Source organism: Chelmon rostratus, chromosome 4, assembly GCF_017976325.1.
Source record: "Chelmon rostratus isolate fCheRos1 chromosome 4, fCheRos1.pri, whole genome shotgun sequence".
Taxonomy (NCBI): domain Eukaryota; kingdom Metazoa; phylum Chordata; class Actinopteri; order Chaetodontiformes; family Chaetodontidae; genus Chelmon; species Chelmon rostratus.
The window spans coordinates 7,803,540-7,817,271 of NC_055661.1; the positions used below are offsets into that span (position 1 = coordinate 7,803,540).

At 39.3% G+C, this 13,732-nt stretch overlaps 1 protein-coding gene across 1 annotated transcript in view; it reads left to right on the plus strand.

Moving 5' to 3' along the window:
- The first annotated feature begins 265 nt into the window (after positions 1-265).
- The window catches only part of atp11b (ATPase phospholipid transporting 11B (putative)), a 56,081-nt gene continuing 42,614 nt past the window's right edge, over positions 266-13,732 (plus strand). The window contains exons 1-5 of the mRNA XM_041934899.1: positions 266-562; positions 9,263-9,379; positions 10,405-10,494; positions 12,659-12,739; positions 13,131-13,238. Of these exons, the coding sequence (XP_041790833.1) occupies positions 536-562; positions 9,263-9,379; positions 10,405-10,494; positions 12,659-12,739; positions 13,131-13,238 (423 nt within the window). The 5' untranslated portion in view covers positions 266-535. The remainder of the gene's footprint in view (positions 563-9,262; positions 9,380-10,404; positions 10,495-12,658; positions 12,740-13,130; positions 13,239-13,732) is intronic.

Consider the following 13,732-nt stretch of genomic DNA (forward strand, 5'->3'; position numbering starts at 1 on the left):
CAGGTGCTAGTAATAACATTAATGATAGCATTTGTAAGTTCAGTTCAATTCAAAATCTTTAGCATATCTATCTATCTATCTATCTATCTATCTATCTATCTATCTATCTATCTATCTATCTATCTATCTATCTATCTATCTATCTATCTATCTATCTATCTATCTATCTACGTGTGAGTGCAGACAGGGGGCGTTGATAGGCCGCTAGAGAGCAGCCACTGTCTGCAGAGAGCTGTGTGCTGGCAGGGGGAAGCGGATCGTGGCAGAGCAGAGATGTAGTGTAGCTCGTTGGGACACCGTGGCCAGCCGTCTGTCACTTTTACCGGGGATCATTTGTCTGACATTAGCACGGAATGGGAAAGACCGGATTTATTATTTTGCACAGTCGCATTGCATGAATGTGTCGCGTAATGCGACTGAGAAGAACTGTCTTTGGGGGGAAATATTTATGGTTCGGGACGGTTTTGTTGGAGTAGCTAGTTGCTAGCGCTGGGCTAGCGACTGTGCTGGCTACTTCGAACGTATTTTTGCAAGGATGCTACGGTGGATACGACAGCAGCTGGTAAAACTGCTCTCCTACCTTTCTCATGACGCTAGCCCTCATTATCTGACAATACAACGCTTAGCACACGGGAAGCTGTATGAACTTTATTTGTGTAACATTTAGCACGCTAACCCAACTAGCTGTTGCCGATGTGTCCAAAACATTGTTGACTGTGTTGAGGTGATGACAGTCAGGTGTAGGTTATGTTAGCTTCCTTCCCAGTTAGCCACCGGTAATTAGCTGACAAAGGTCTGACGAGGCTACTTGAGACCTAAGCAACAAACAAACCGGGACTGAGTTTAACTTGGCGTTGAGAGTTTATTTGAAGTTCTCTGAATCGTCTTATTAAATTTAAACCGTGTGGTAACCAACTTAACGCTAGCTAGCTGGCTTTCAATGGAAAACTTGCCAAAGTTCAACAATGTTGCTAACTCTCTTCCTCTAACACTTAGCGTTAATTCTAAACGTTTGCTAACGTTAGTTAGCTACCTTACAGCACTCTCAGGCGGAGTTGTTTTTATCCCCCCACACTGACATGTTTATTTGTGACAAGAGAGCCAAGAAACTAACTTTTTAGATGTTAGTCTCAACTCACGAACATAACAACGTAGAGTAGCATCTCCTACCATAGCTTTAACGATACCTTTGGATCGGCTCGGTGTTGTAATTCATTTCCTGGTTTAAATCTGTATGCACTGGCTAAAGTTTAACGTTAAGGGTCCTTGAATGATTACATATGCTTGGAGAGCATCTTGTATTTGCTGTAATCACCTGTTGTTTGCCTACAAACATGACTGTGTGTTGGCGCATTGACATGCAGAGGCATACGTATAGCTGGAGCACTTTAACGACTGTTGACGAATGCCAATGTTAAGCAAACGAGTCCTGCCTGATTCTGATTTTAAGGACAAACTGAATTTTAAATTATACTGGAGAGATGAATTATTGATGTTTCAATCCTGCTGCAATGACACAATGGTTGTATGCTAGGTTTTTGCGGCAATTTCTGTCAAAGTAGAATTCAAAGTTTTAAGACAAACCTCCATCAACTTCCAATATAAATGAGAGGAGGATGACTGGTGGAGGGGTACGCATGCATGGTAATGAATGAATGAGTGCATATTATGAGATAAGCCATGCGTGGGTGAAGCCGTCACCACACAGCCAGTGAGTTTAATCAGTGTTGAGGTGTTTCTGAGCTCCCATGCCCAAGTCGCTCAGTACTTCATGTAATACTTTGGGTTGGGTTAGAGGGCCCTTTGCTCAGCTGCGTTTTTCACTCTGTAACAAAAAGTTTTCTTTCTGCTTTCAGAGGTCAACTTTGGTCTTTTTTTAAGAGCACCACAGAGAGTTCCATAAAAATGGTAGCCTCCTCCTAATTTTCCATAGCAGTTAATTTGACCCATCCCATATATCTGACCTGCCTAGTTAATTAAAGGTGTAATTAAAATGCATCCGAACACAACTGGCCGACTCTAAAAGTTTATTGGTGGCATTTGTCTGACCCTGATATCAGCTGAAACGTAATGCAGTGATGTTGTTCTTCACATGCTGCTTATCAGTGTCTTTCTGGTGACTCTGATCCATTTTAAGAAGGAGAAAGGAGAAGGAGATTGTGGGAGAGGCTGGACTGAAAGTGTGGCAGGTCTTTAATGTCGGCCTTCTTCCATCAGCAGTATGCTGAATATTTAAAAGACCTACCAAGATTACAGTACAAGCAGCGGTTGCACCTGGGAAAACCCTTAGACTTCTCATTGTACAAGAATGACATTGTAACTGTTTGGGCATCCAGTGATTCCTCAGGACATCACAATTTGAAATGTGTATGTTATTAGTGGGCATTTTCCAAAGCATATCAAGTTTTTACATTAATTTCCTACCCCGTCAGATACCCCGTCCATGCCCACATGTTGAGAACATCTGACGTTTTAATCTAAGAAACTACCAAATTCACATTATTCTTTTCATAACTTAGGTGATATATTGCAATTGCAAGTGTCTTTTAGTCTCATTTCCCAAAGACTGTACCTATCTGCATCTCAATCAGGTTTGAGTCTCTGCAAGCTGATTTTTATGCCAGAGTAAAGTGGCAAGGAGCCTATAGCTGTGTGATGTAAGAAGTGGGAAATCTAGATAATTATGTGTGGATAAATGTTAATTGGTATTTGTAGCATTATATGTACTCTACTTCTTAGCCTGCACAGCTAGCACACACTTTTACTGTCTCATTCAGGATCACTCTCTGTCATTGCTGCAGCAACAATATTAATCTGCTATAATAAATCAGAAAATTAATTAATCTATCTAATCTATTAATTAACTTTCTCATGCCACCCTTGATAAAACTGCTTCTTTATCATCTGTAGCTCTGCTTCTGGATATTCACTTTATACCAAATGTTGTTAGATATTTGACTGGCATGCCTCAAGTAATGTTAGTATTGCTGTTGTCATCAGCGATACCGTCAAGAGCAGCAGCAGCACCTTTCACATCTGACTACAGTCTCTTGCTCTCTCTCTGTGTTGCAGTCTGTCTGTCTTAACCACTTGCTCTTTATTCAACTCCCTCTCTCCCTCTTTCCATCTCTGATTAGCTCATCCCATTTGATTAAATGTCTTGCAGACTATGATGTGACTCCATGTATTGCCTTGGTTGTGATGCATTAGTCTGTAGCCCAGCCATTGTTCAGGGCAATGATTCCCCCAAGGCACTTTGGGACTTGTAGGCCTTATGCAGGGAGTAATTACCTGTCGGTCTACAAATTGATGGGGGCACGAGAGTCGGGGGATAAAAGAGTGTTTTCAAGAAAGCCACATTGAAATAGTTGCAATCGTGTCAGTACTGTCTTTATTCTAAAATAAGAATGAGGCCTGTTATTTTTCTTTTAGGTTATGTCTGATCTGGATACCCCAGCCTTCCCAACTTCCTGATACTCAATATCAGCATCTTTGCACAGTGTCATTGGTCTGAAATCTTTGAAATCCCTCTTCAACTCACCAGCTACTTTCTTTATCCATCTTCTCTTTTGTGATTGGTTACAGTTTAATGGGGGAACTAAAAACTGTAAAATGTTTTCCCAAGCATTCACCTCATTGATGTACTTAATGAAACAGCTCAGTGTCCATAATATGTGCCAGTTATACCTATCCGTCAGCCAAGTATGACATCAGCCCAATGCAGCGTTCAGACATTTCCACTCAGTCTGTTATTTCCCACTAGAGGCAGTCCCAAAGAACTGAATATTATCAGGTTAGGTCTCTGGCTCATCATTGCTGTTCCTCAGACTGTAAAAGAACATCTGAATGTTTAAAGTGTAAAAATTAAACAAACAAACAAACAAAACAGTCATAACCAACCAAGGTTTTTTTTGCACATAGCACTGGTTTTATAGAGGTGTTAGCTTTTGTAGTACAGGCCACAAAATTGTAGCACTACAAGTAGTGCAGTTCATCTTCTTGTATGTGGCATACAGGGCACTATCCACACCTTTAACAAGAAACATTTTCTTGTAAACATTTTCTTCATTTGGCAATAATGGTCAATTGTAGGGACATAACGCCTCTTACTTTACAAAACGTCCATATGTTATGCTTCAAATGAGCAGCACAAATCTCAGTTAATTTATATCATCTATATTGAATTCATACTTATCATACAGTATAAATCTGTAAAGTGTCTTTATTCTGTTATCAGTGATTTGCACACACAAACATGGGCATTGATGTACAATTGAAAACTAGAATCCGAAGATTCAGGTCATTAAGTTGAGTTCTTTGTTTCTTCTGTGTGGGCTTGTTTGGGGATTTGGTAGATAATTTGAAATACAGTTTGATTTCCTCATGTCATCTCGCTCAACACACTCATAGATATAAACTGTAGATAAAGCATCCGGCTTGTGACGTGTGTCTCTGCTGCCACCATATTGCAGCAGGTTCTGACATGTTTAAGTAGTAGAAAAAAAAAGACTTTTGTGCTGCTTTTGGATGTTCTAATGAAAGTGTCTATTGTGTCTATTTATTGTTTGGGGTAGAATCAATTGTTATTGTTGATGTGACAGACAGATTGATGTCAGTTGACAAACCCATTGCAGATCTCTAGCAGTTGTGCAGCACTGACATTCGCGAAGAATAATGTGACTTTGTGTAGATCTTTCAGCATGCTTTTGAAAAACATTTTAGCTCAGACATTGGCCAATAGGAATTTTTTGACATACCAGCTAATGCTGGTCTTGTGCTGAAGCTGTATGCACTTAAAATGACCCTAGATGTACGCAATCTGTACTATTCTCATCCTTTAGTGGTAGTTTCACAACCATTTGTGACCATTTCTTCTCAATTTCACGAGGCCACATTGTTGTTACAGACTGGGCAGTTTTGTATCTACAACCCTGATTCCAAAAAATCTTTGGGATGCTCTGTAAAACATAGATAAAAACAGAATGCAATCATTTGGTAACTAACTGTGTTTACTGACAGCAATTTTACAAAGTGTTCCTGAGTCCATGTAGTGGACTCATGTGTTCACAAAGTGGTGATCCTCACTCCATACTTGCTTGTGAGCAACTGAGCCTTTCCAGGATGCTCCTTTCATACCCAATCATGATACTATCACCTGTTACCAATCAACCTGTTTACCTGTGGAATGTCCAAACAGGTGTTCTTGGAGCGTTCCACAACTTTCCCAGTCTTTTGTTGCTCCTCTTTTGAAACATGTTGCTGGCATCAAATTCAGAATAAGCAGACATTTACAAGAACCAGTGAAGTTGATGAGGTAGAGCATTACATTTTTTGTTTATGTACTGTTTTCAATTGAGAATATGTCCAAAAGGATTAACAAATCTCATTCTGTTTTTTTTTTTTTTCATGTTGTACACAGCGTCGCAGTGTTTTTGGAATCAGGGTTGTACTCAGCCAAAAAATGAAGGCTAACTTAAACTACTGTGTGCAACCACATTAATGATTAAGCAACTTAACTGATGGCTGATTGATGTGGTGGTGAGCTACAATCTCCTCAGACTGTCTGAAAACCAGGTGGATAAAGAGAAGAAAGTTTCTTCAAAAACCACCATCAAGTTTCCATACAGTAATTATGCAAAGGTATATGAAGTAAGATTTTTACCGTCCTTGGGTACAAATTTACCATAATGTATCTGCAGGGATGTAATAGCTCATTGATCAATGACAGTGACTCAACAGTGACTTTGTTACCTAACTAGCTATTGGTATCTATCTTACAAAACTCACTTCCTGGTGTCTGCAATTGCCGGTTCATACAGGTTGATTTAAAATCCTGTATTACTTAAAGTCTGTCTCAATGTAACTGCCTCATGGGAGCTGCTCAGCAGCCAGTGTAAATAAGCAGTGGTAGTGTTGGGCGGGTTCCTGTGTCCTGCAGCAGTAAACTCTAGTTGCAGACGGCAACTCTAAACTATGAATGTAGTACTGTATGTACACTGTAGGATGTTGCTTTAAAAGGTTTTTCATGGCTTGCATGATCAGGTGACCTTCCCTTTAACAAATAGATCATGAGAGTTGTCTTCAAAGACTAATGAAAAGAAAAGTAAACCGGCAATAGTCCTTTTCACATGTAAATACATGTGACCTAGCGTAACTTCAGATTAAATATTCAGGGATTTTGATGCTCCTTTATAACAAATTTTAACACCACAAGACACTCACTGAACCAGGGCTTATTCAGTTACTCTAATTTTGTGAGAATTTCCTTTCGCTGGCTGCGTTTCCCAGGTCAGGTAATTACAGTGAGTTGAGAAATGCGGCTGTTTGCCATGACTAACCTGGTCGTTAAACACTGGTTAGACTGGTGTGGTTCAGGTTTAGTTAAATTGAGCTTTTAAATCCAACAATCCTACTGAGTCTTGCTGCGTGTTAACAGAGAACTCCAATGATTTTACACATCAAAGTTTGTTTACTGGTCTTGGTGAGTACTATTGCATATTTAAATAAAAAATAGTTGCATAAACACTTTTGTGGCACCAAAACTAAATCTAATAAATTGCCTCAAGTGATTTCACCTGAGGTGGCATCGGTTGGGGTACAAGATTAAATCTGGAGTAAGAAAGCACTGAGGGTAAAGAAATCTCACATGGGCCATCTTTTGACAGCTGTGAGCCAAATGGAAAAGCATAGATCAGCTGTAATGGAAAATCCTGAACATATTGTTTTCATTCCTGTATGCCAGGTGATGACAGAAAGGACACTGTTTGTGCAAAATTTGATGTAGAGTGCTTACAGAACCTTGAAAATATGAATGTTAGTTTTGTAATTAGAAATACAATATCAGTAAAAGGCAAAATAGGAGACTTTTTAGCTACTTTCATAAAGACTTTCTTGACCCTTGTGAAAAAAAGCAAATATTTTGAGAACGTAATATCAATCTGTAAATACTGCAATAGGCAGGCATGCCGTCGTCCGTCCTTCAAGCCTCGTGTTAGGTGTGCTGCATTTATTTAGTAAACAATAAGAAAGCAACAGCAGATGGAGGGCTTGAGAGAGTGAAACAGAACAGAAAGGCAGTAATAGTTTACACGTGTCCCTGAACAGAGGTGAATCTGTGTGGGAGTGAGTGACGTGGCCCGGATACATTTCTCTGTGTATGAGTATGGGTGTGTGTGCTGGACCTACGTCATGTAACATTTGCAAATGATCGTAGGCATTTGTATAACATTTTTAGTGTAGCAGTCAAATAGTGTGTGACACACAGGACAGCACCAGAAAATGATGCTGCAACTAAGCAAGACATTCTGAGTTTAATAGTGAAAAGTGCATGTCACTGCTTTGGTCTCCAGATGAATGGATGCAACATGACCATCATTAACCTCTCTAATATAAAGCACTGCGTAAGACAGTGCATTTTATTGTATTTTTGACAGTCAGAAATGTGGCTTAACTAAACTGATATTACCACACCTGATTTCCATGTCAATTTAAAATACACGCTGAGTGTTTGCATAAAAATCAGTCATTATTGTTCCTCATAATGCCACCTGCTAGATAAACAACTGCAGCTGACTACAGCTAGCCAGCTGTTTTCATTTCTGTGGTTAGAGGTGAGAGCGTGTGGAAAGGCTGGTGACTAAACTGCGTTGAAGGAGGCGTTGGTCTGTGCCAGATGTTGCCATCTACACTTTAGGCCGTGTGGCATATCTGAACTCTTTTTTTGCTGTGCATGTATTACAGGTACATGTTTTGGCATAGGGCTTCTATTTTGTTGTGGTTTGAATTTAGTGCTTGGTACAACAACTGTTTCTTATGTAAGTTGTCTTGCTTTCATAAACACACGTTTAAACGTTGTCTACAAATTAGTTGACCAGAAAAATGTGTCTCACTCATCAAACTGGTTTTATCCAGATTCATATCTCATCTGTCTGGCAACTCAGAAATGTGCATTTGAATGGAATGAAAGCATACAGTGACAGTAGTAGAGAAAGAGATGTTATCCATGTTCTTACTCTTACACTATAGGTGTGTACCTTCATCTGTACTTGCATGATGTAACACACTAGTGTAGTGTCTGGTATTGTGTATGTTTCTCACTACAGGATCCTAACCTCTGCTGCACTGGACAAAATAATGGCCCATAGAGATATGGCTTTACAAGCTCAACTACACAGTAACTGAGACGACATTGAATAGAAGCAAGAAATGTTGCCTCAGGTGGATTTTAGTGTGGTGTAGACTTTCAGGGTATAGTCATGCTTAATTCCAACAATATAACAGGACTTGGTGTAAAATACCATTGTTCTGTTACTTTCTCTCTGTATCACCATCCAGTTCTTAATTACAGTTAATTGCCTGTAATTCTGATCTACCAGCAAAAAGGGAATTGTATTTGCCTGACTGTTCTTTGTGATTTACATGTTTTTTGACAAAATTAGAAAATTGATATGATTGATTGATTAATTGATTGACTGATAATTTATTTGATTAACTTTATTTCCCTCTGTAATTGCAGTGACCAAGTGTCTGATTTTCTGCGAATTCATAAAATGTTGCTGTTGCAATATGAATATTTGTCCTATTTTACTATTACTCAACAAAAATAAAAGTTATATTGAGAAGTTGTTTAAAACACATGGTCTTGTGTACAATGGTAGTGTAGAACTTGTAGAACCAACAAACAATATTTTAATTATTGATTAATATATGCTAAATTTTCAGTTAATTAGTTAATTGCTTAAAAATCTTCAAAAACTGTGAAAAGAAAACCAATCAGTTTCCCAGAACTCAAGGTAAAATATACCAAACTGCTGTTTTGTCGAACCAACAGATCAGAACCACAAAATAATTCAGTTTATTATTGTAGAAAACAAAAAAAAGCACAAATTTAAGAAGCTGGTACCAGTAAGTCTTTGGCATTTTTATTTGAAAAGTGATTCAGACGATGTATTGATTATCAAAATAATAAATAGTTTTAGCCATTTCTGTCGATCAACTAATCAATCAGATTCAGTTGTACACTACATTCTACACATGAGAGGTCAACAACACTAAAGTGCAGCAGCACTGTCCTAATGTCCTCATATCAGTTGTGCAAAAAGAACATACGTGACATGACTACTGCAGTTTAAGGGATGTACTGAAAGTTGTTATGGAAGTAACCTGTTTCCTTTTATTCTCCTCCTTTTCCACATTTTCCATTTGCCCCTTTTTTCTGTCCCGTCCCTCTACATCTCCTCTTATATTTCCTCCCTTCCCTCAGGGTTTTGACCCCCCACATCAGAGTGAGACCAGGACGGTTTATGTGGCAAACCGTTTCCCTCAGCATGGCCACTACGTACCACAACGCTTTGCTGACAACAGAATCATCTCCTCCAAGGTACCAAATGTGCTCTATCGTGTGATCATGACAGGGTCATGTTAGTCAGTCAGCATGAGGCAGTCTGTCTTTTCTTTCTTTCTTTTTTTAACTAGATAATTTTTTTTTTGGTTTATAGTTGGCATAATAAGAAGAGATAAAAGTTGTGGTCTGGAAAAATGTTTCAACTAATATTATGAATCTTCAGATCTTTGGTTTATTTTTTCACGTAACTGCCACAATCATGTTCTTAAAACCTGTGAAACAGACGTGTGATGGAAGAGCTATTTATTTGTTTATTTATTTATGGCTGAAGTGGTTTTAGGCCCTTCTTTGAAAGCTATGAACCGTGATGTTTTGCATGAGCCTGGGCAGAACCAGTGTCAAAAAGCTTAATCTGGAGCTCTGGTGTGGTGGGAGAGAGATAAGGGCTGAAGCATGATTTGTGGATAACAGGATCAACTCGGACAAAAACCAAAACAAAAGCCCTTTGTGCCGGCGAGAGGATTCATAGATCAGTTGGAAGATTGACTGGACAAAAGGGTAATAATCCAAAGAGGCTACTGCCTGGCACCAGCAGTGATGGCTGTCATTGATTAGACAGTTGATTAAATGATTGACAATAAGGTTAAGTCATGCTTTTTAAGAGTCAGAAACAGCTGAAAAAAAAACAGGCTTTTTCTTGGTGAAACTGTGTGCTAATGTGATGAGTAAGGTAACCTCAGTAAGGTAAAAGCTGGTTAAAGCTCAGTGCAAAAGGAAAGAAAAAGAGTAGCTGCACCTTTTTCCTCCATCAGCTATTCTTTCCAGACTATGCTGCACAGGAAGTAATGAGCTGAAACATGAAACAAGAACAGCCTCTTAAACAGCAGCCGTCTGCAGAACGTTGTACTCAGGGTATCCTTTAATGACTAGATCATGGTATTTGTTTTCTTAATGTGCCTGTTTACAGCTTGAATACTGCCTGTCAGAAACAGGCTGGTTATACCTGCTTGTAAGATTTCCTTTGTATTTGTCCTGAAAGTTGCTTTTCCTTTCTTTTTCAGTACACAATTTGGAATTTTGTTCCTAAGAATCTATTTGAGCAGTTCAGAAGGATAGCCAACTTCTATTTTCTCATTATCTTCCTTGTACAGGTAAGAAAACTCACAAATGCACACACACACACACACACACACACACACACACACACACACACACACACACACACACACAAAGTCGTGTTTGCAGGTGCTTGTTCTACTTGGTCAGATGGTGACGAGTCTAATGTGACCTCAGTTTTCCCGCCCTAAATACAAATGTGTGTGCATGTGTTTCTGACTGTGAGTGAGTGAGTCATCGCCTTCTAGAGAGACAGGTCTGCCTGTGTATTAAAACATTACACCCACACATTAAGTGATATCTGTGTCTTTACTGCCAGCTAGGTGTTAAGCCTCCACTATGCACCCGTCAGCCCCTGCTGAAGTAGGATTTGGCTTTCGAATTTTCAGACTTCTCCTGATTTATTTTGGCCTGTGTAGTGAAGCCAAAGCAATCGACTTGACTCTGTCTGGAAAGTCTCTCTTTTCACCCACTCAACTTGTCAGAGAAGCTGAAGTCAGTTTAGTCTCAAACGACTGAAAGGGGGGCCTCTTTTCATCTTGACATTATGAACATGACATTTTCTCAGATGGCCAGTTTGACCACTTTTAAGGTCAAGGTTTTATTTGCATTCCTAGATACGTGTTATTTCCTTTTCACATCAGCTCAAGAAAGCCTTGGTGTCATTGTAGTTTATGTGAATTCTTATGCTAGAGAAATGTCCAGATTACGTTCACTCTCCTAAAGTCATTGTGTGTATCAGTGATGTGAGTAAATTGTCTTCTTTTTTCACATTTGCATCTGGACTCTAGCTTTACAGCATCCTGATGTCCTGATGCAGGAAAAAAAGGACAGTAAAAAAATCAATTTTGGTAGACCCAACCTAAAAAAAAAAAAAAAATACAACTGCAACACTGCAACCACACACACACACTGAGATGCGCGCGCACAGTGAGTAGATGATGTGGGACAGTGACGTCTGAGAGCAGTGTATCTGTTGTGGTTGTCAGGCAGTTATAAAGCCGCCCGGAAGCTGTGGTGGGATTTTGCGCTTTATGGTGTCGCTGGCGGCAGAGATGGGCACAGACTCTCTCTCTCTGTCTGAGTGAGGGAAACTGGAAGGGTGAATTAGTTTGCATAACCTCTTCACATTGGAGCATGCTGGACAGGTGGCCTTCACACACACAGACACACACATATACTATATGTAACAAATGTAAGCAGAGTTGAAATGTAGTAGTTTCCATTTATTTATGCAGAGCATCACTTTTAAAGAAGAACTGTTTTTTGCACTGGACACCACATAGATTATTGCCATATGATTCATTCAGTGATTCTTCCAATAAAGCACATAATGAATATATGACTGATTTTTCTGCTCAAAATTAGCTTATGCGCATCTGCTTGGATTTGAAGTTCAGTTATGTTGTTCCTCTCAAACTGTGACTGTTGAAAACATGACAGCCTAAGCCACGACACCACGCCTTCTCCAATGCATTTGTTTGAATATGCTGGAAGGTGGCTTCTAGCATTGTTTGAGGATGTAGTTATCCTTTAGGAGACAGGCTTTGACTTGTCTGTAGTAACAAAACTATGTATTTGCATTGGCAACATGTTACAATGTAATCCAGGAAGTGACAGGATGACACTAAGAGGACAATGACTGTGCTACTATGTTCTGTTTTTCTCTAAACTATTAGAAGCTTGTCTGTAAAGTTGTTTTAGATAAACCAGGGCATCCAGGTGGCTGAGAACGTATAACCACAACATCCCCGGGTTAAATCCAGCCGGGGACCTTTTGTCATATCCAAAAATGAAAATATCAAATCAAATAAAGAAATAATCATTGAAAATATGTTTGGATATGAATAAATGAATCAAAAGTAAGTTAGCACTTAACATTTGCAAAGAATAATATCTTGGCTTTACCCCTCAGTGTGAAACTTATGAACAACCTGCTGCAGTATATGTTGCTTTTGAAGCTTTTAGTTTCCTTTTTCTATGTGTAATTCTGAACGGACACGTTTACTTTGAGGGAAGCTGTTAGAGTTTCCTGTTTGACACCTCAGCCACTGCTCCTCTCCGTCGTATTTCTGGTTTGCTTGTTCTCTCTCTAATGGGGCCCACTCACCCTTACTGAGTCTCTGGTGTCATTTTTTTCTGCTGCACTTCCAGTTTGTTGAAATCTCTCCAACCCCGCCTTTGTATTTGTCTTTCCAGTTGATGATAGACACCCCAACTTCCCCAGTTACCAGCGGTCTGCCTCTCTTCTTTGTGATCACAGTAACTGCCATAAAACAGGTGAGAACACAACGCATGATAGCTTCCTCTTTCCTGGAGCTGAAAATGGGCAACTAGCATACATGTATTATTACGTTAGATTAATTGTAGTCAACGACTTGTGATGGTTTCAGCTTAGTGCATTGTTCAGTTGAATTCAAATTAAGAAATCATATTTAATTCTGTAAATTTTATCAATCACAGTGTTCAAGATATGATGCTTTATCCTCTAAGCAGTAGTAAACTCTGCACTAATATAAAATGGTGTGTTTGGAATAACTTCACTTCAGTTGCTCAATCAGTCATGCCAGTATCACATCTCCACTGTTGGTCATTCATGGTATATTACACTGTGAAGCTGGCAAAGGTCATTCGCTGCATGTGATTGGTTACTGATTGAAATTTGTCATAGGGCTACGAGGATTGGCTGAGACACAAAGCGGACAACGAGGTGAATGGGGCTCCAGTGTTTGTGGTTCGCAGTGGAAGTCTGGTCCAGACAAGATCCAAGAACATCAGGGTAAGATGGAAAGAGCCAAAGGGACTTTATATCCCAGTTTTAAAGTTTTACTTTCTAAGAACAGGACATTCCTTTTACAAAGGCAAATTATTGTGTTTGTTGGGAAAAACATATACATAAAAGTGTCTTAAAATAGCTTATAATAGCTCATAGCCAGCGGTCATAACTAATTTAAGCTTGGCTGTTCCTGGAGCTAGTGGTGTTTCTTTAGAGCCAGTCAGGGTGTAGAAAGATAAGATAATGTCAATGAAAAGAGAACTGTTCCACATGTTAGGACTGCAATAAACTGGGCCATTCATAGTGTTTGACACAAATAAGATTGGGTGTGTTCTGTGAATATTGTTTGTATTATTGGACTGCATATTTACAGCCTAACCATTAGTATGGACATGTGTTGCTGTTACCTCTCCTGTCACTGATGACGTGGCTTTGCTGTCTGGATATGCCTGTAACTCAGAACATGGTAGTTCACACAAACCCTCTGAGGTCAGAGA